Source organism: Hemicordylus capensis, chromosome 2, assembly GCF_027244095.1.
Source record: "Hemicordylus capensis ecotype Gifberg chromosome 2, rHemCap1.1.pri, whole genome shotgun sequence".
In the NCBI taxonomy this organism is placed as follows: Eukaryota; Metazoa; Chordata; class Lepidosauria; order Squamata; family Cordylidae; genus Hemicordylus; species Hemicordylus capensis.
The window spans coordinates 55092836-55115354 of NC_069658.1; the positions used below are offsets into that span (position 1 = coordinate 55092836).

General features: G+C 42.8%; 1 protein-coding gene across 4 annotated transcripts in view; it reads right to left on the reverse strand.

The window, feature by feature from the left end:
• The window catches only part of EDIL3 (EGF like repeats and discoidin domains 3), a 412931-nt gene extending 399033 nt beyond the window's left edge, over positions 1-13898 (reverse strand). For all 4 annotated transcript variants that reach the window (XM_053295163.1, XM_053295162.1, XM_053295161.1 and 1 more), the window contains exon 1: positions 13278-13898. In XM_053295163.1, coding sequence (XP_053151138.1) covers positions 13278-13344 — 67 coding nt within the window. In that variant the 5' untranslated portion in view covers positions 13345-13898. The remainder of the gene's footprint in view (positions 1-13277) is intronic.
• Positions 13899-22519: the final 8621 nt, after the last annotated feature.

Here is a 22519-nt window from a genome sequence, read left to right on the forward strand (position 1 = left end):
ATTGATCTATGATCATAATAAACTGAATCTAGGTCAGATAATACCATGTCTTATACTGATGCAGACCCCATCAGCCCATCTAGCTCAGTTGTGTACTTTGACTGGAAGCAGCTCATGACTCACATTCCTATGTTTCCTTTCTTATTACCTGTGATCCTTTAACTGGAGATGCTAAGGAATGAACATGGAACTTTATGCATACAAAGCATGTGATAAGCCACTGAACTATGCTATGTCCCCTGTTCCCACTATAATATACACATAACATATAACACAGAGCCAGCATATAACATATAACATAGAGCCAGCATATAGTGGGAGTGTTGAACTGGGACCAGGGGACCTCTGGGTACCAGTTGTGGGGGAGTAACAGCAGGAGAGAGGGCATGCCCTCAACTCCTGCCTGTGGCTTCCAGCAGCCTCTGGTGGGCCACTGTGTGAAATGGGATGCTGGTCTAGATGGCCCTCGGGCCTGATTCAGCAGGGTTGTTCTTATCTTCTTATGAGTTCAAATTCGCATTCAGTCATGAAACTTACTGGGTGATAAGGATGTTCAATGTGTTTGACGTTGAACCACTTCGGTTCAACAGTTCAGGATCGAACAGAACCACCCCATTCTGTCCACCCCCCACCAAACCCCCCACCAGCTGTTCAGGGAGTGTACTTACCCCCTCTGGGGGGCTTCGCCAAGGCTGCGGGGGAGGGGTGCAGAGGATCTCCCTCCCCTCACCAGCTGCCTTCATGCCAAAAATGCCCAGTTTGGGCATTCTTTGGCCCTTTCCATGGCTTTCCCCCATCACAGTGGTCATTTTGGAGGCTACCATGAATGCACAATAGGCTTGTGCATTTTGATTTGGGTACAAAACATTTTGTGTCCAAAAATGGCAATTTCGGAGGCTTTGTAACCAAAACAAAATCAAGAATTAAAAAACAGATATTTTTGTTTCCAAATCAAAATGACTTTGTTTCGGACCCAAATGCTTTGTTCTTTGAGAAAGCATTACAAACTGAAATTGACTTCTCTTACTTCCCTGACTCAGTGACTCCAGCTGAGGCACTGAGTGATTAGCAGAAGATAAGATATGCAAAAAGCTGGCAGAGCTTCCCTGTTAGGCATGAATGGTTTAGTTAAGTGTATGTTGTATTCAGTGTGATTGAAATGAAAACTGACCTTGCAAAGGGATTTGGAAGACAGCATTATGAGACAGAAATACCCAAATATCTTTGGGAGCTCAATGCTATTCCAAAGCTCTTGCTAAAAGCCATTGTATAAGTTGCATGGAGAAGCTTTTCGAGAAGCTGGTTAGGAAAATTCTGAAATTACACAGGTTTTTCTTTCCAAAGGTTTAGAAAGAATCTCTTGACTTGTTCAGGAGTCTTTTGAAGAGCTATTTTGTTTTTCTTCTTATTTTTATGAGTTATATTTGTTTGTTTGTTTGTTTGTTTAACACTTATATCCCACTCTTCTAGTGGTGTCTACCTTTTGTTGCCCAAGTTGAGCAGTCTAATGTAATTTAGGCCACAATGTAATGTGGTGGGACATGATGTCTAAGCCAGTGGTTCACAACTTTTGCCTCTGTAGGGACAGGTCATCCGCATGGGACTACAGGAGACAAAAGGAGCGGGGGGGGGGATACCCCTGTCAGTCTACTGACATCCCCAAGAATCTTAGTTGCTTCTCTCTTTCTTGTAACTATGATCCATGGTTTTGCACTTTCTTAAATGCAGTGATGATAAATCTCAACAATTCTGAACAGTAGGCTGATTTGTTTGGGCTACTGCTCACTCCAATTAAATGAACATTTGAAGCTGTTCCATAGTACCAAGGCAGGTCATTTGTCTATCTTGTTATCTCAAATGACCTGTGGTCACTGTTCCATGGGGAGGGAGCGTTTTTATTGAAAGATTGCTTGAATCCACAAATGGGTTGTGCTGCTGTGCTAGTGCCACAGGGACAGGCTCCCACCAGCTACAAAATTCTCAAATAACTGTACCAAAAATTAAGTGTCACTGTTGTTCATCATTCTCTTCACTCTTTCAACTTTTTTATGGGGGCTTCAGGGGCCCAGGGGCCCTCATATGCTACCAGAGAAGCTACATTCAAAACATCTCAGAAACAACAGAACCTAGTACCCCATGGGTTAGGCACCCATGGGGGTGGTTGGCACCCTTTGTGCTCTACACCACAACTCGCTCTGGGCCACCCCTGTGCTCCCCAGGTGCAGTTATGGGGCTGCTGAAACCTCCATCATTCCCTATGGGGAAGAACCTTAAAGACACATAAACTCCATCAAATCTCTAAAAATCAGCCCTCTGCCGAATTCCTTTGAAAAAATTCTGGCAGCTTCCTTGCCCCCACTGGGCACTACCACCCACCCTACTCTGCTCTGGGCCACCCCTTTCCCCCCAACGTGAAGCTACACTTTTGCTGAAACCTCCACTATTATCTATGGGGGAAATCGTAAACTTCAAAAATTCACCAAAAAATCAGCCCTGTGCCCAATTCCTCTGAAATGTGGGTGGTAGCTTCCACCCCTTGGGCACTACCAACCCGACCCACTAGTTTTGCCCCGGGGCCTTTTTTAAAAATCCAAAATGTTTCAGATTTGGATTTTGCAATTTCGAACAAAGAACAAAATTGGGGTATTATGGATTGGCTGATTTTGAACAAAGAACAAAAAGGGGGTGTTTCATATTCGGGCCAAAAACAAAACAGAAAAAAAACCTCACAACCCTAATGTGCAATGGGCCCCTGCGTGGCTGTATCATGACCCAGGCCATGCAGAGACCCACTGCGCATGTGAGGTGGCCACCAAAAAGGCCACAAATGGTGGCTTTCCCATTTTTGGTGGGAAAGCCACCAAAATGGCTTTCCCCCTTTCACAAGGGGAAAAGGCCTGTAAAGGGTTTAAGAATGCTCAAACCGGGTGATTTTTGGCACAAGGAAGGCCAGCAGGGGGAGAGGGAACCTCCAAGGGCACACACCCCCACCTCTGTGGGCTCAGAGAAGCCCCCCAGAGGGGGTAAATACTCAATTTTTTTTACTTACTCACTAACACCCCCCCCGAACCAAACTGAACCTGCTGTGGAAGTTCAATTTGGGGGGCAAAACCGAACTGGCCCAGTCCTGTTTGGGTCTGGTTTGGACTTCAACCGAACTGGGCCAGCCAGTTTTGTGCACACCACTACTGGGTGATCCCAGGCTAATCATTTATCTCTCAGCCTAGCCTACCTCACAAGGTTGTTATGAAGAGAACATAGGAAGCTGCGTTATAACAAGTCAGACTATTGGTTCATCTAGCTCGGTCTTGTCTACACTGATAGGGTTCAGGCAGGAGTCTCTCTCACTGTACCTGGAGATGCAAAGGAGTGAATCCTGGGCCTTATGCATGTAATACATGTGCTGTTCCCAGGGGCATAACTATAATAGGGCAAGGGGAGACAGTTGTCTGGGGACCCACTGCCTTGTGGGGGGCAGAGGCAAGTCACATGACTGACTCCCTCTGCCATGCATCCACCCGGGCTTCCTTCAGTTGTAGTCATCCTCCGAAATTGATGTGAGCATTAAGACCTGGAGCTACCAGAACAGCATGTCTTTCTCTAGTACCATTAAATGACTTGTATATCCCACAATTTACAAAACCTTTGTAAAAATAATTTAGGATGATGTTCTATTGTGGCATATAGGATAGATAGATAGATAGATAGATAGATAGATAGATAGATAGATAGACAGATAGAATGTGTGTGTGTGTGTGTGTGTGTGTGTGTGTTTTGTTACCACTATTCAGCCTCATTTAAGATTTCTTTACTTCATGAGGTGAGCTTCAGTGAGGGGGGGCCCCATTTTAAACTCTTGTCTCTGGGCCCACTCCAACCTTGCTACCCCCGCCCCCCGGCTGTTCCACTTAACTATGGCCCTGTCCCCTCCTACAGTGCTCAAATATAGTCATCCATCCAAATGCAAACCAAGGCAGATTGTGTTTAGCAAAGGGAACAATTCATGCTTGCTACCACAAGACCAGATCTCCTCCCCAATAACCATGTACACTACTCTGGACTCCTTGGAGGAAGAGCGGGATATAAATGTGAAAATGCATACATACATGCATACAAACATGTCAACTTTCCCACCATATCGGATGCCTGTTCATGCAATATCTGTGGTGAGGAAGGATATATAGGGCCAAAGATACATTACAGTAGTAGGCAACTATGGTGATTCCTTACCAGATTTCTACATATGAACCTTACATGTTTAATGAAAATATCTAATTTCATGTTTATAGTCAGAATAAACAATCAAGCTGTTGCCTGATACATTTGAGGATATTTTTTGTTTGTCTGCTTCCTGCAATTCATTTTCATAAACAGAAAAACCCATTACAAAATATGTCTATTATCCTTCACCTTTATGAAACAGAACATGAAGATACAGTCAATAAATAGTCTACATTTTAATATAAACATTTCCATTAATTCTAGTGAGTCAGCTACCACTTTAATGATGCTAAGATCCAACCCTCATCTTGCTTTTAAAATTTCAGTGTTTTGATTCTTCAATATTCTGTTGCCTCCAATTATTGAGCATATGAAAACTGAAAAATAAAACATTATTATGTTGTTCAACCTACGCAGTCTCAAACCACCGCATTCACTAATAGATCCATGCCTCAAACTTGTCTTGAACAAGCCAACAAAAGTTGCTTTCTGTGTAATATGCAACTTAACATCATAATCTAATATTTCATTTAATGACTTCCAGACTTGAAAATGTCTAACTTTCCTGTTTCAACACAGGGACATCCATACATAACTTATATGCATTCCTGTGTGACAGACAAGGAATCTAAGAGAGCTCTTTGCCATTATAATATTGCTAAGGATGACAGTTTCACAAACAGAAAATTCTAATGCCCAGGTTCTGATCCTCTCCTACATAGCTACAAATAATTTATGTAATGATTTTTACATCAAAATCAGTTATACTACTCAGCGTTAAATAATCAAGTTTTCAGAGCCAGGTACTGGGAGAACTACATTATTTTGTTTGGAAAGCAAATCCCAGTGACTGTCATCCTAAATACCAAAGTGCTTGTGCTTCTAGGGGCTATAGGAGTGCAATGGGAGCCCTTGCACAACTCTTTTTTTCATTCTGCATGAGTGCAGTTGTGCAAAAGCCTTTATACTCTGGAGTGTACACTGCACTCTGGGAGGGCTCTGCAAGAGCTCAAACATCTTACTGAGGTTCAGTGGCATGTTTTCACTCTTGCATAGCCCTTCTGGAGTATTAGGAGTGCTCCAGAGTCTAAAGGCACTTGCACAGCTGTGCCTATATGGGGGGATAGGGTAGGGGTAATTGCAAGGGCTCCTGTTGCACCCCCAGACCCTAGAAACATGAATGCTTTGTTAGGATGTCAGCCCATATGTTTAACAAAATTATGAATATACTGGCCGATATGCAGACAAAAGAAGTACTGGTGCGGTGAACATGTAGCACGTGCTCCAGGAAACTGGCTATTTTTGTTGATTTTTTCCTTTCTTCTGAATCTTGCTGTGCCCCCCTGCAGTATGTTCCTGAGGATTGCACAGCCATATGCATAAGAAATTAGGTAGGGTTTTAAAATAAATATTAATGACAACGACTACTATTACTACTACGATGAATATTTGTATACCACTCTTCAACCAAAGTTCACAAACCAGTTTATTTATATAGTTATTTAGTACATTTATATACCACCCCATATAAAAAAGGTCCTTGGGTGGTTCACAACATAAAACCAATTAAAACATTAACATAATTAAAACAATTTAAAATACAATAAAACCTCTAAAACCGAAGCTTTAAAACCATAAGCTAAAAGCCTGACTAAACAGGTATGTTTGCAGATCCTTCTTAAAAACATTCAGAAAAGGGGAAACTCTTAATTTCACTAGGAAGCACATTCCAGAGTCCCGGGGCAACTCTAGAAAAGGCCCGGTCTCACGTCACCACCAGCCGAGCCAGGGGCAACTGCAACCAGACCTCCCCGGATGATCTTAACAGGTGGTGGGGTTGATGAAGAAGAATACGCTCTCTTAAATACCTTGTACCCAAGCCATTTACATAGAAAAGCGGTTTCCATAGAAAAATAAATAATACATAAATAAAATGGTCCCATCCCCAAAGTGATCACAATCTAAAAGAAACATAAGGCAGATACCAGCAACAGCCACAGGTATCTGTGCTGTTCTGGGGCAGGCTAGGACCAGTTTCTCTTCCACTGCTAAATAAAAGAGAATCACCACCTTAAAATGTGTGTCTTTGCTCAGTTAGCAGAGGTAGGTACCAGGATTTCAGACTAAGCCAAGATCTAAAAAAACCGTCCTGGCTTATTCATTAATATTTCTGTTGTGCCGCTCTTGATGCTGTGCACGCTGACTGAGTAAGGACAACTGACTAAGGACGAAAGATATTGAGGAGATTCTCACAATCGGCCAAAAGCGGGCTAAGGGAGCCTAGCCTGCTTTTGGGTGAGCGTGAGAACCACCGGACTTGCAGGCGAGCCCAGTTTCCTCAAAGCGAGTAACCCGCTTAGGTAGCCCTCCCCTTAGACAAGGTTAGCGGAGCAAGTGCTCTGCTAACCCTGTCTATTTTATCATACATTGCCGCGGTGCGGCTCCACAATGTGGCAACACATGAGGAGACCCCCGCTGGGAGGCTGAAACAAGCCTCCTGGCCCTGGGGGTCTCTCCAGGATGCCCTGCACACTCACGCGGGGCATCTTGGAACTTCTGGGGGCCGCATGGCCCCTGATCCCCACAGCCCCCGCTGGCTCCATGCTGGAGCCGGCACTCGTGTGGGCAGCCGATTCGGCTACCCAGGGCTGCTGGCGTGCTCATCTGCAGGGAGAGCAGGCTAAGCCCGCTCTCCCCACTAACCCCATTCAAGTGAGTCTCACTGATTGTGAGACTCGCCTCATTGACTGAAATCCAAACTAACTTAATTGCTGGAAGTACTATTGAAATTAATAGGACAAGTTAGTGATGACTATTGTCCTCTTCATTTCAGTGGGACTTCCAGCAAGTAAGTTAGTCAAGCTGTCTGACACTATCTCCCATGGAAGATATGAAACAAGACTTTCTAAATCTCTGAAGTCCAACATATTACTCTTGAAACGTAACCCTTAATATTTTCAGTTCCAGTCTCTACCTTTAACCCTAACCTGCAGTATGAGACTGACTGAATTGCTTACTTACTTGATTTTTACCTGTATATGACTATCTGGATTCCTTTCTTATTTGCTCCTTTTCCTGCTCTCCAGCCACATTTACTGTATTTCTCTCTGTATCATTGTGCTGTAATATTTTCATTTCTTTCTCTTTTTAAAAATGTTAACAACAAAAAAGACAAATGGATTTGATGATGATGCCTCTGCTATGACCTATCTTAGGCTTGCCCATGACCCTGTTTTGGTCCCAGCCTATTAGTTGTATAGCAATGCACTCAACCCCACATTCTCATTTGACCTATTTCAATATGGAGCTGTTCACATAACTGGGGCGGGGGGGGGGGAGCGGGTGGGCAGGCTATGTAGTCCTTACCTTCCCCCCAGACGAGTGAACAATCCCTGCTGGAAGTGCTGACTGAGCTCCAACCTGACCCTATCTCTGGAGGTTGGGACAATGTGTATTTCGGATACCTCCAGGTATCCCACAATACACTGCACGCCATGTGTGGCACATTGGGGGATTCCCCCAGGAAATGGGCACTCAAGCTGCCCATCTCTGTGTCAGCGCAGGTTGCAAGCAACCCATGCTGACATGTGATCCCAGAGCCTGGATAAATGGAGCACTTGCTCCATTAACCCCAGCTAAAAGCCAGGCTTGAAAGCTGAGTTTAGCACTGCGGCAGTGCCGAAATACACGTGGATTCCAGTGGTTCTCATGGGCAGCCAAGCCCAGGCTTGGCTGGGCTTGGCTGCTCATGAGAACAGCCTCTATATATTTAAAAATCTATGACAGAAATGAAAAGCTGATTTCTGTCATGATTTTTTAAAAAACATATAGACATTTAGAGATTTCTTTACAAAATACACACTCTTAAACTCCTTGGATATCAAAGTGGAATTATTTACTATTAGCGGGATGCAGTAGGATTTTTACTAGGTGCTATCTCAAAGATATACCAAAGGGAACTAGAATCACATTTAAATGTACCACAAAGATAATCTTTTAAAAGACAGTAATAAAATTTTATTCTAGGGCACCAAGCTCTATTTGTGCATTTGTGAAGTGGGTAATAGCCAGGAAATAACTCTCTAAAGCAGCACATTCAAAGTACCTTTGGCTTCTTCAGCTGACAATTTTTGATAGATCTGAACTAAATGTAATAAAATATTATTTCTGATATTTCATAGTGTGTCTTCAATGCCATGCCACTCATTTCTACCACAGCAGCGGGCTCTGTAGCAGATTTCAAACACCTGAATGGTATGGCACTATTAACAAAAAAACAACTTTAAAAATGTTCTTCTAAAAAAACCCACTGAAAACTAAGTATTCATCTGCACTAGGAATGTCAACAAAATAGTTCAGCAGATATTGTTGGCAGAAATTGGTGTATACAGCACCAGTAGTCATTGGATTGCCAAGACACAGGAACATAGGAAGTGGCCATATACTGAGTCATACCATAGGTCCATCTAGCTCAGTATTGTTTACACAGACTGGCAGCAGCTTCTCCAAGGCTGCAGGCAGAAATCTCTCTCAGCCCTGGCTTGGAGATGCCAGGGAGGGAACTTGGAACCTTCTGCTCTTCTTAGAGTGGCTCCATCACCTAAGGGGAATATCTTACAGTTCTCACACATCAAGTCTCCCATTCATATGCAACCAGTATGGACCCTGATTAGCTAAGGGGACAAGTTATGCTTGCTACCACAAGACCAGCCGCTCTCCTCTCTAGACCAGCTCTCCTCTCTAGTGGAGACCTCCAGTGTTTCCACTGGGACAAGTCCTAGGTATCAGGCTTACATACCTTTCAGATATTAATATGCACTGCATGTATACTTTAATAAACAGAATGGATAATCAGTAGTACATACTATGTTACTTTTCCACTGTGTATGGTTCTTAAATTTTTGATAGGGTCCAAGTGCAGCACTTGAGGTCTGGAAATCAGTGCTTGCTGGACATAAGCATCAATTTTGCATGGAATAACAGAAAATTATACACTTTAAATTATACCACACTCCTAGTAAGTCTTTGACTTTTCCAGTATATATGTGTAAATAGTAAAGGAATGCATGAAATTAGAAGCCCATTCTCAAGAAGTACTAGCTATTGGCTTCACTAAGGCAAGTGTTATTTAAAATTACATTATATTTTAAATATTTGGTTTACCAGACAGACTACTTATGAAGTATCAGAATATCAGTCACAAGTACTATTTGGCACATACCAAAGTAATGATGGGGAATTGTTTTTGATCATTTCAGCAAGCCATCTTGCCCTGTATTGTTATTCGCCCTGGTTGTCAGCAAATCTTGAACTGTTTTTCCCCTCTCAAGGAAGTGTTTTCCATGAATATGTTTCCTGAGTCCTTAAGGATGTCTTATCTCAGTGAACAAGAATGCTCTGCTAATAAACTACTACAACAAATGCCTGGTTCATTACCACTAACTGTGAAAACCTTCTTCAAATTTGAAATCCTGTGCACACAAGCTTGGTCTCATTCAAAGATGAGGGAAGCTGCAAATCTTTTAAAGTGGCTTTAGAGTTTAGTCTGTTAATTTGTTACTTTTGTCATGATAGTTCTTCTTGCTTAGAGTTCAGACTCCAGGTATAAAAATAGACTGCAAAGATATCACATGCTTGCTGCATCTTTGAGGAGAAGTTATTGGCTTTGGAGAGCATCCTAGAATAATTCAAGAGCTAATAACATTTTCAGTTGGGTAGATATATTGATTTAATTTCCAGATAAAAGAAAATATAAAAAGGAAAATTCAGTGGAAATGTAAATAAAATATTAGGCAGATGCAGGATTGGGAAATATTTATGTCACACCAAATATGTAGAAACCAAGGTTACCAATAAGGTAATTAACTCTAGAAAGATTATGATCATTAAATGAAATTATGTTTCATGAAAGTGTATAAGTTCAATGATTAAAAGTTAGTTAAGTCTGCATGTCACTGTTCATATTTTTGGAATACTTAGACTAAGAATCCTTCTTAGAGTAGAAGTATCCACTTCTAATAAGAGGAGGAAGCAAGCAAGAAAGCGCAGCCTTCGAGAGCAAGTTCATCATCCCTGAGGAACTGGAGACAATTTGTGAATGATTAACTCATAATCAGTTGTCCATACTACTTGTCTTTTGGTCCCCAAATACATGTCATTTTTTCCAAGAATATGAATGCCATTGTTGACCTTTCTCAAAAATCCTTGTAGGACCAGATATTATAGCATTTATTAACTGAGGGCACACATACTACATAAGTACGAGAATTGCCTCAGAGGATAAGTATTTTCACAACAAAGAGTAAGGAGGTTCCTACTTTAACCCAGCTATTTTTGTAACTCCAGAACCTCCCAGGTGCAATTATTTTTGAAGTAATTCTAACTGTGCCATTATTTCCTCTCAAGTTTTAATCTCTTGACCAGCACCTTAAGCAAATTAATTTAACTGACTAAAAATTGAGTTAATGCTTTAGGGGAATACCCTCTGTAGCAACCATTCCCATAAGCCCAGGTGACTCCCCCCACCCCGCTCCAAACTAGTTCACTCCTTGAAGTAATTATTTTCATTGTCTTAAAACAAGAACAAAAATCATTTAGCCATTCATAAGGGGGATAAAAAAGCAGCACTATGGTAAAAACATGGGTGCTCTGGTGAATGTCCAAAACGTAGGAATGCTGATAAATCCCAGATGATTGTGTAGGTGCCTGAAAATACAGAATTATTTCTCCACTTTTTGGACACACAGAGTTGAAAGTCGACAATAATTTTTAGGCAGCTGTCAGTATTGATGGTGAGAGTAAATATATAGGATTGCCTCCACTGACCACATTTCTAAGAAGATCCACTAACATCACATGTGCATTGATTGTGCCTGTGAGAGAACTGAGGCTGTGATTTGCAACACAAGCAGCATCCAGGGACGGAAATGTGTGTGAACGGCCGCAGCAGGGAGCTCTCACAATGACTGAGCCGGCGGGCGGTGGCTGCTGCGGCTGCCTGCGTCCCCTCACCCGGCGGGCAGCAATAGCGCTTTGGTGAAGCGCCTTTGCCCTGCTCCACGGGCGCGGCGCGCGCTCCGGCGCGGGCTCTGCGGGGGAGGTTTCCCTCCCAGCCCTGCGCTGCGCTCGCGACGATTACCCCGCGGTGCGTGAGGAGGATCAAAGGAAAGGGACGACGATGCTCGAGAGCGGGGAAGCGCGGGAGGGAATCGACGCGAAGGAGAGCGCTTCGCTCACCGCCCCCTTCTCCTTGGGGACTACTTAGCCAGACTAAAGCTCGGCTCGCTCTTGCCGCGTCAAACGAGGCTGCTTTAATCGAGCCGGAGGGTTGTTGCCAGCACTAGGCATTTTGAAATAACGGCCCCTTGCTTGCTTTAACACACTCTTCTCCATAAAGCACTTTTAAAATATCCCACATAGCCAGGGAATGGCGGGAGGAGGTGGGTGGCAGGTGGGCGGGGGGGACACAAACCAACCAAAGCAAACCTTATTTTGGAAGAAGTGGCACAGCAGAGATGAAGGAGCTGGATATATCTCCGAGAGATCTCACTCCATCCTCTGGGCTAAAAGGCTGGGCAGAAAAGGGATCTCTCTCTCTTCCTCTTTTTCTCTCTCTCTTTTCCCAGCCCCGACTATCCTATAAGAAAACTCACAGAAGCTCATCGCTGTCATGAGGAGAAAGATGAGAGGCTCCTTTGGGAGAACTGGGGGAGGGAGGGGAAGAAAGGATAACATCTTTCCTCAGCCAGCACAGATTTATCCGGGAAGCCGAGCCGTGATAAAGCATTTTACTTTCTATTTCTTGAACATTATACAGCAGCTTGTGGGGAGGGCGGGGGAATCGCAGCTCTTCTCACACACACACACACACTACAGTACGCATCGCCAGTTGCTTTAAGGCTGGACCAAACTTTAAAAAGCAGCGGTTTTGCTTTTCTCTCAGATAACTGGACCACCTCCCCCCACCTGCCCGCAACCTGACTCGTTCTTTAACGATTGACTTATCTCAGGGAGACGAGTCGAGTCTCCCAACTTTTGCAACCGCACGGGGAAGGCAGCTTTTCAGATGCATTATAAGAGAATAACATACATTATTTGATCCGTGGAATGTCCTTTCTAGCTATCTGGGCGAGGAATCAGTATATTTAAGTTCTCTAATCTGTGTACGTCTGGGGTATTGATCTCTCTTCCTTGCTCTCAATCCATCTATATGCTTACCCATTAAAGACGCGGCATTAATAAATGCATCTGTCTACGCTCTCTACATCCTATCCCCCTTTCCCCCAATGCATGCAATAAATCCACAAAGCAATGAAGTTTTTTCCTCCTCCCTCACTGCACCTATCAGGTAGAGGGTGTCCTATTTAGAGACAGGAGGTGGTGAGGAGGTGAGCGGGGAATGCTGGCAGAGCCCTTGGTTATTGAAGCCTACGATTGCATTTTGCAAACTGTTCAGTGCTCTACTGGATCTTCTTTAGCACTCAGTCAATCTATACATATATTTTAAATTAGGAAGGATCGGGAATAGGTCGCATTCCCCCCGCCCCCCGCCTGCTCTACCGATTGGATATATTGTTTTTCAGTTTTGCCAGTCCGTTTATCTGGATTATACTGAAGCCCTCCCAGCATCTACGAAGCATCCATTGCTAAACAGAACATGTCTGCAGATGGATGACACATAATCTGATATATAATCTGATTAAAGAAAATAAATACATACAATAAAAACCACCCACGTTCGTGCAGTTGTGGCTTTTTTTCACCGCGTCTAGCAGCGCACGTCTATCTCCCGGCCCCACTTCCTCCTCCCTCCCCACCCTTCAGGATTGCCCGCATTAATTCACTTTACTGCCGACTTTGCGATTACTTATAATCTTAAAAATAAGATCAGATCAGAGAAAAATAAGATCCGGACATTCACCTGGCCACTGTTCTTCCCTTCATTCTTAGGGCGCCCCCCACCTCTTCCCCACCGGCCTCCCCCTCCTCCGTCTAGCATCCCGGTCCCTTTGATCTCCTGCACCGCCACCAGCAGCCAGCCCTCCAGGTCCCCTCACCTTTGGCGAATGGCGGGGCACCGAAGCTCACACACAGCAGAAACCAGGCGGCCACCCGGCAGCTCATGATCCTTTGATCTCCCAAGGGACGATCCCAAGAAGGTGGAGAGGAGACTCGAGGAGTTCGACGTGGGGGAAACGAGCCAGGCAGAGAAGCGACCCTTTTACCTGGCGACTCAGCAAATATCGAAATGTACCCCCCCAAAAGGAAATAAAAAAAGTCCTTTTTCTTAACAGATGGGGTGGTGTGAGGAAGAGAACTCTCCTCTCACTGTGACGAGTTCTGCTGTTTTGCCTAAAGATAAGGATATCCAGGGAGACCCCAGCGCAGCTCACAGACTAACTGCTGCCACGAGTCAATCATAGCTCGCAGAGAGGCGCCTGCTCCGGGGGATGTGCTAGATAGGGGTGTGTGTGCGTGTGTGTCTTTCTCCCCCTCCGTCTACCGTGGGTCGGTGACAGCTCTTGGCTGGCTGCTCCTGCCGCTGCTGCAGGGAAGAGAACAATGACGAGAGAGCGAGAGAGCGAGAGCTGTGCGGGTTGGAAAGCTCACTGTATACAAACAGAGGCGGCGTGCGTCTGTCTCCGCACTCTCCTCTGCTCTTGAGTCCTTCCCTCTCCACTCCTCCCTTCACTCAAGCGGCGGCTTTTGGCGGAGATTAGCAGAGAGAGGACCACGGACACACCCTGCCCTCTGATTGGCCTGTCTTTTGTCTCTGTGAGCTTGGCGGGTGGGGGCGGGAGCTGGGTGATGGCTTGAGGAGAAAAGATAACAGATAGAGGTATATGGAAATGTGGACCAGTGAGTTAGGTGACAGCAAAAAGAACGGAGGCAGGAAATCTCAGGCAATTAATGCTCTGATCTCCTATTTGGGATTCCCAGTTGCAAATGTTTGGATTTGGGGTGTCTTCAGAAACAAACAAGAAAATCAAGGTGTAAAAGTTTTGAACTGGTGAACTGATTCTGAATATCCATATTATACTGAAAGGCAATATTATTGCCTTAAAATTTATTAGGGTATTTAAGAGAACATCTTCTTCACTATGAGCCTCATCACTGATTGAGATCATTCAGAGTTGTTTGCAGCTTGTCTGGTGGCTACACAGTCAGGAATGGGCCTTCTCAGCTGCCACCCCGAGACTCTGGAATGTGCTCCCTGCTGAAATAAGACACTCCCCATATCTAACAACCTTTTACATCTCTAAAGACACATTTATTCACCCAAGCTTTGTAACTAAACATGTGGTTTTAATTGTTTTAAGGTTTTAATTTCTGTTTTAATTTCGTTTTATGTTGCTGCTTGACTAACAAGCAGAAGGTTGCTGGTTCGAATCCCCACTGGTACTATATCAGGAAGCAGTGATATAGGAAGATGCTGAAAGGCATCATCTCATATTGCGCAGGAGGAGGCAATGGTAAACCCCTCCTGTATTCTACCAAAGACAACCACAGAAAACTCTGTGGGTGCCAGGAGTCGAAATTGACTTGACAGCACACTTTACCATAAACCATCCAGAGACGGATATGTGGGGCAGTGTACAAATATAATAAATAAATAAATAAATAAATAAATAAATAAATAAATAGTGATTTAAAATTTCTGTTAAATAGTCTTCAGGGTTAACATTTAAAATCATAATCCATTTTATTAAGTTATTATTATTATTATTATTATTATTATTAGTATTAGTATTAGTATTAGTATTTGTGATAGAAGCAATAGTACTCATAGCACACAAGTCAGAGAGGTATTAGCTGCAGGCCACCTAGTGATTACATGACTGATTAAAAATTCAAACTAGTACTTCCAATTCATTCTTCACAAAATCCTCTTTTGCATAATTTAACAATTCAAATAAGAATTCTAGGATTTTGCCAAATTACAACTTGTCTGAAATTTCATTTCTGCTCTACTGCAGATACATCTTGGACTCTGGACTCCGACTCCTCCCTTCTATTAATACTATTAACTGTCTGGAAGAGTTGGATTCCTTCAAGTAAAGACCAGACAGCCAACTAAGAATTAAAGTCAAGTGTAACAGAAGATGCTTCTTTCTACACTGATTACATGTGGGGAAATCATGTTTATATGCGGAGCAGAGAGGAATACATAACTCTTTAACTTTAACTTTAAAAAGTCTTGCTACAATTCATATAGAAGAATAAACTGAACAAATAGGAATGTATTCTTAAAAATGAGACGTGTTAGTATTTTACAAGAGAAGCTCAGATGGACTCAGAAAACAATGGTCAAGCCCCCAGGTTCCTGACTGAATAATGTTAAACACTATGAGTTGCAAAGGAAGGGCAAAAATATAAATAGATATTGAGGCTATTAACATGATTGACAGGGTGAGTGGATGAAGAAAGGTGGGGATGGACTTACCTTCCCCCACATGATGGTTGATCCTCGTACCGGTCACCCACACAATCTGTGCTGCTCCTGGTAGTGTGGATGGCTGGAAGCTGGGACAATGAGTCACAATCCCAATGAATTCTGGGGATTGCCTCCAGGAACCCCAAAATGTATCTTATGATGAGGATTGCTGGATTCCCCCTGAATTCCTTCAGGATTCCCCCAGAGAGTTAGGTGCTCTAGGCACCCAACTGCATGCAGTCCAGGCATACACATGGCCTTGGTACCGGGGTTAAAATTTGGGCTACCCACGAGGGCTGCTTCAGGATTGGGCTCAATCCTGGTGGTGCACATGGGCAGCCAAACCCAGTCTGGGCTGCCCTAGCCTGGGTTTGGCTGCTCATGTGCTCAGCCTTATAGTGTTTTTTATGTTCATCATGGACAGAAAAGCTTCTCCCTGCAATAAAAGTGGATTCTATTATATTAAAGCTTATGCTTTAATACAGTACATTTGTTGGTCTTTAAGGTTTCATAGGACTATCTGTATTTGTTGCAACAGATTAACATGTCTACCCTTCCGGAAATCCATATACTTCACAGTTGCAGGAGGTATAATTATTAGCATTGACATCTATGTAGCTTTTGGAGGGTGGAGTATCTACAACCATGACTTTTTATATGGTACCCCTTTTCTCCAATTCCTTGCTCCAATCAGCACTATTTCTGTTAAGAAACAGGACTTAATTTGAACTATTGTTCCATTCTGAAATTTGTCTTCAACTGTAAAGCTCATATCCAAAATTTGTAAAGTGGTTTATTAATATGAATATGTTCATTGTTAATTTCATGGTAGCTTTGCTTGTCCCAGAGAAAGATGGACAGGATCCAAAGTGGTTTGGATGGCATCTGTTATAATGCAATTTAGCCAACATTCCTACATGTGAAAAGCTCCTGTTACTCTTCCCTAGAACCACAGACTTCACATCACTTATTCTGAATTATAATAAAACTGTCAGTTGTTGTGGCCACTCTGACTACAGCATTGGACCCAGAGTTACCAATCCAGAATTATGTAGAAACCAGGCCTGTGTCTGGTTCCATTTTATTAAGGAATCAATTAATGCCTGAATTCAGATGAACTGACCAGTCCATGACACCCAGGTCTCATGAATTGCCTCTGGACAGATGGTGTAAAGGAAGAGGCAATCCAGCATTGTTTCTCAATGTTTGTTAAATGGGTAATTGAGAAACACAATGACCAGGCTTGGTTTCCTGTCTCACACATATCCACATGCTATCACCATGGAAGGCCTTTACAGATGCATGGCAGGAAGATTTACACACACTAGCAATTTGGATATGTTGATGCCCAGCTCATTCATGTTGAATCAGAACTCATAGCCCTGCAGGCCAGGTTGGGTTCTGATCTTTGCCAGCACCACCGAACTCCTTGCAACAGGAATTCAAATGGACTAAAATGATTAAACTCCTAAAATTTGCCTCAACTTGCTCTCAGGTAATGTCTTTGGGGGAAGCTAGGAGTTGAGCTTGCATTCCTTCTTACAAAAAGTCTAGGTTAATCATTGGTGATTGCTCTGCTTTGCCCAAAGGGAATAATCCTATCTCTCTCTGAGAGAAATTTGCTATGTAGAATTAGAAGTATTGTTATACCAGATTGCGGTCTTTAGAAATTCCACTCTAGGTAGATGCACACAAAAGAAAATGATTTAATTGCTGTCTCATGCCTATAGCTTTGATTCTTCTTTGCTAACACCTTTTAACACTCTTGGGGGACCAGGTGCCAGAAAAATCTGGGGACTAATGAAGAGGCCCATTTGCAAGCTCTAAGATCCAGATTTGCTTTGGAAATGTCAGTAGAACAATACTCTGCCTAACGACACTTAACAGAAGATGGGATCTAGATCACCCTGGACTAAGCTAATATCCTGAACTAATATTAATAATTAAAAGCAGGGGCGTAACTACTATTAGGCAAGGGGAGGTGGCTGCCTGGGGGCCCCCACGCCTCGAGGGCCCCCCCAGAGGCAAGTCACACGACTATATTGTGAAGTGTGTGTGTATCAGTGAGGGGCCCATCTTAAAATTTTGTCTCTGGGCCCACTCCAGCCTTGTTACGCCCCTGATTAAAAGACAATATTCAGCGGGTAACAGCAATTAACACCTTTTGTGATCCAGGAAGGAGGATGATATTTTGAATCGACTCTATGGAGATCAAAAGGAAGAAACAGCTATAAGAACTGAGCTCACCGAACAGAGAGCTAGCAAGCTTTGCCTAACCAGCAGATCATTGCTCATGTGTGCATCCCGGGTGCTGGCTGCCCAGGTGCTGGCACCCTTCCTTCTTCTCTCTCTGTTTCATTATAAATGTTTTTTATTAGGATTTATTAGACAGCTATAATGACTGATTGCACACACATATGATAGCTAGGCACATTGCACTACACCTTGAATCAGAAAAATGTTTAATTTAGATGACTAGTTTGAATTTTATGCTGATGTGCAACTTTCTATAATAAAGCCCATTGAATTGTTTGAGAGTGTTTTGGGTCTTCTTTCCATCTTCATGCCCAGACTATACATGATCACCTTATAAAGAACTGGTCACTTTGTGACACTGGTGAAAGAAGCCTAATTTTGTATGTTAGCTCCGGAGCATATCTAGTATACAAATCAGGCTTGGGTCACAACACAGTCTTTAAAGAGTGGTTAACTGAGGAGCCCGAGCTGTGTGATCAGCTTTTCCGTGAAAAGCTTTAGCATCTAAATGTACAAGCTGTGCACACAGGTAGAGAGCTGTACACAGGTACAGTTATTCACATGTTGAGGCTCTGCACATGATCTGTGTGTAGAACCTGGGAGGGTTCTGAGGGGAGACATGATTTAGCCCACTCTCCCTGCAGATGAGCAGCTGCTTGTTGCTGGGGGGCCGGATTGGCTGCCCTCATGACTACCAGCTCCATCATGGAGCTGGTAGTCATGTGGGCAGCCAATCTGGCCCCCCAGCAACAAGCAGCTGCTCATCTGCAGGGAGAGTGGGCTAAATGGAGCTGGTAGGGGCTGCAGGGATTGGAGGCCCCCTGGCCCCCGGAAGTCCCAGGATGCCCTGTGCGAGTGCACGGGGCATCCTGGGGAGACCCCCAACATCAGGAGTCTTGTTTTAGCCACCCAGCAGGGGTCTCCTCACGAGTCACCGTGGTGCAGAGCCACGCCGCAGCAACTCATGATTGGAAAAATGTAGTGCTCCACTAACCCCGTTTAAGGGGAAGACTTATTTGGCAGGCAAACCTCCAGAGAACCACCGGGCTTGTGGGCAAGCCTGGTGGTTCTCATGGTGGGATAAAACTGGGCTGGGCTCATTTAGCCTGGTTTTCTCCCATCGTGAGAATAGCCTCATTATGTTGAATGCAGGTTCAGTAGTGCAGTTCCTATCTGAACCATGCATCTGAGGCACCTGTACCCAGGTTTACTTTTGAATTTTTTACACAACAATGTGTGTGAGTGTACAGATATCTGAATATCGTGATATAATATCGTAATATCCGAATAGAGCTAATCTCATAGGTCTTTCCCACAGAACCATTGGGAATTTCTTCCAGTGAAGAGCCTGGTTGGGAACAGTGCAATCTTTTGCCATGGCTCCAAAGTGACTTGAGTAGCATTTTAAAGGCCCCTACCATTCCTGTTTATCTGAATTCACTGGATGCCTAATATGCTTCATACATGATTATGGAAATGTCACCCTATGTATATTTTATTCCTGTTTATATGAACACATGATTCAGATGTTTTCAGTGTCTCCCAAAAAAGAATTATCCAATATCTTTTGCTTTCATTTGCATTATTCCAGAATGAATTGAATGTAAAAATGTCACCCAATGTATATTTTATTTCTGTTTATATGAACATATGATTCAGATTCAAGAATGGATCGCTTAGGAAAACATGTATAGTGAAGCAAAGTACTTGACTATTTGAATGCTTAACTCAAATCTGAAAGCTTTGGATCACCTTGTACCATGAAACAATTTTCTAATTATGCTGTAAAAGCAAAGAATGCTGCTTTAAAATGTTATAAGATTGATCAGTTTAAGTACATATATAGATTTCTTTCTGACAACATGTTCACAATACATTTTTTGAATATTAGCTTGGGCAATGATATAATGTGTTTAATTATTGAAGAACTTAATTTATCAAGCTGAAACTATTACTAAGCAGCTGTAGAAAGGCACCAAGACAAAGTCAAAGATGAAGAACTATTTTTTACTATTTTGACAGTTCATGACTGTGAGCCGGGTCTCACGATCAGTGAGACCCGGTTTCAGGAGCTCAGCAGGGAGAGCGGGCTAAGCCTGCTCTCCCCGCACATGAGCAGGGCGGGAGCCCTGAGTGGCCGGATCGGCCACCCACACAATTGCCGGCTCTGTGATGGAGCCTGCGGTGGCTGGGCAGGAGCGGGGGCTGATGTGCCCCCGGAAGCTCCAGCATGCCGTGCACGAGCGTGCAGGGCATGCTGGCAAGACCCCCGAAGCCGGGAGGCGGCTTTTTGCCTCCCCTCCAGGGTCTCCTCGTGAGTAGCCATGGCACAGAGCCGCATCGCAGCTACTCATGATTTTTAAAAAAGGGGTTGCAGAGTGCTCGCTTCGCAAACCTGGTTTTAGGGAAAGGGTACTTAGGCGGGTTAACCACCTGGGAGCCACTGGGCTCGCCTGCAAGCCCGGTGGCTCCCACAATTAGGCAAAATCGGGCTAGGCTCCCCTAGCCCGATTTTGCCTGATCGTGGGAATAGCCCCTGTATCTAGCTTTTTAAAGCCAGACTTTGAATACTGTGAAGGTTTCTTGAGACTTTTTCTTACAAAAGCAGTGACAACTTTCCTTTAAAACTTTTCAACACTCCTGTCTCTCCACTGGAATACATTTTGTACAAGACATTTTATTTTTTATTTAATTTTATCCCATTAGTTGGTTGGAGGAGAGATGAATAATGTGGCCATATCCTTTTTATCTGCTCAAAAGAGATGAAACACCCAAGTAATAATTTACATTTATACAGTATATTTCATCTCTAGATTCCAGATCACTTTACACACGCACACCAGTCATGCCATCCATCACAAAAAATGCATCTACCTCTCTGTTGGGGTTCTTAGAGCAGTAGTGCACACCTGTTTTTGTTTTGTTTTGTTTGTTTGTTTTTGTTTTTTTTGCAGGGTGTTATCAGTTCAAATTTTATTGAGTTTTAACAATAATAATAACCATAACAATAATCACAATCATAATGAACACAAATTGACTTCCCGCGCACCTCTTTTCATGATACTAACTATAAATTTTACCCTTATAGTAATATTAATTAAACACAAATACAAATTTAAACCTTCCACCACCATTAATCAGCCCAACCTGCATTTCAGATTTCAAATCCTGCTGTAAGATCCATAGTAGGGAAATAATTCTTTAAATAAACCAAAAAGGGTTTCCAGTCTTCCTTGAAACATTCTAAACTTTGGTCTCTAATCAGTGTTGTAAGTTTTGCCATTTCCGCATATTCTAAAGTTTTTATCAGCCAATCTTCTTTTGAAGGCAGTTCATTAGGCTTCCATTTCTGTGCATATAATATTCTGGCCGCCGTGGAAGCATACATAAAAAAAGTTAAATTGTTTGTAGAAATTGCTCCTTGTGTTATTTCTAGCAGGAAGGATTCTGGCTTCTTAGGAAATGTCAGTTTAAGTATCTTCTTCAATTCATTGTATATCATGTCCCAATAGGCCTTAGCCCTCCCACAGGTCCACCACATATGAAAAAAAGTACCTTCAACATGCCCACACTTCCAACATTTGTTTGAAACGTTTTTATACATCAGTGCCAATTTTTTAGGCGTTAAATACCATCTATACATCATTTTGTAATAGTTTTCCTTCAAAGCATAACAAGCAGTAAATTTCAAATCACTTTTCCATAACTTCTCCCATGCTGCCATTTCTATATTATGTCCAACATCTTGAGCCCATTTTATCATAGTTGTTTTAACCAATTCCTCTCTTGTCTCCTCCAAAAGTAATAATTTATACATTTTGGAAATTAATTTTTCATCATCTTGACATAATTCCTTCTCAAAATTTGAAATCTGATCTTCAAATCCAACTTTAAGATCTTTCTTATACATCTCATTGAACTGATAGTACTGAAACCAATCTCTGACCACATTTTGTAATTCATTTAAAGATTTTAACTTACAATCCTTTCCATGAAAATACAACAGATCTCTATACGTAACCCCAATAGTGAACACCTGTTTAAGAACTTCAGACAAGAACAACATCACTACTGAAATAAACCAAACATGTTTCAGCATTACATTTGAGCTGAGTTTCAGCAGAGACCAGGGGCAGCCCTAGATATTGCAGCACCTGTGCTGAGGTATCAAATGCTATCTTACCCAATGTTTCAGGTGGGGGCCAGCCTTCTTTCAGAAATGACTAAGGATGTGCAAATCAATTTGAATAGATTTAACTCAAATATGGCTGATTAGAGTGATTCAAATTTGAATTGAATCACTCCTTAAAAGGGCAATTCAATTAAAATTTGAAATGAATTTTTGAATTTACATTTGAATCTTATTAGAGAGCCATTTGGCACCTTTTAAAAACCATTCAGGCACCCTGATTGATTTTTTTAAAATGTGACAAAACAGGGTTGAATCTGATTCAAATTAAAATGAATTTTCAGAATTTGTTTTGAATTGGAAACAAATCAAAAGATTCATTTTGTACACATGTCTAGAAATGACCTTTGCAAGCTTTGAAAGGGGACCAAAGGGAGGGAAGACTGCCAGCAGTCTCCTTTTCTCTCCTTGTGCTTCTT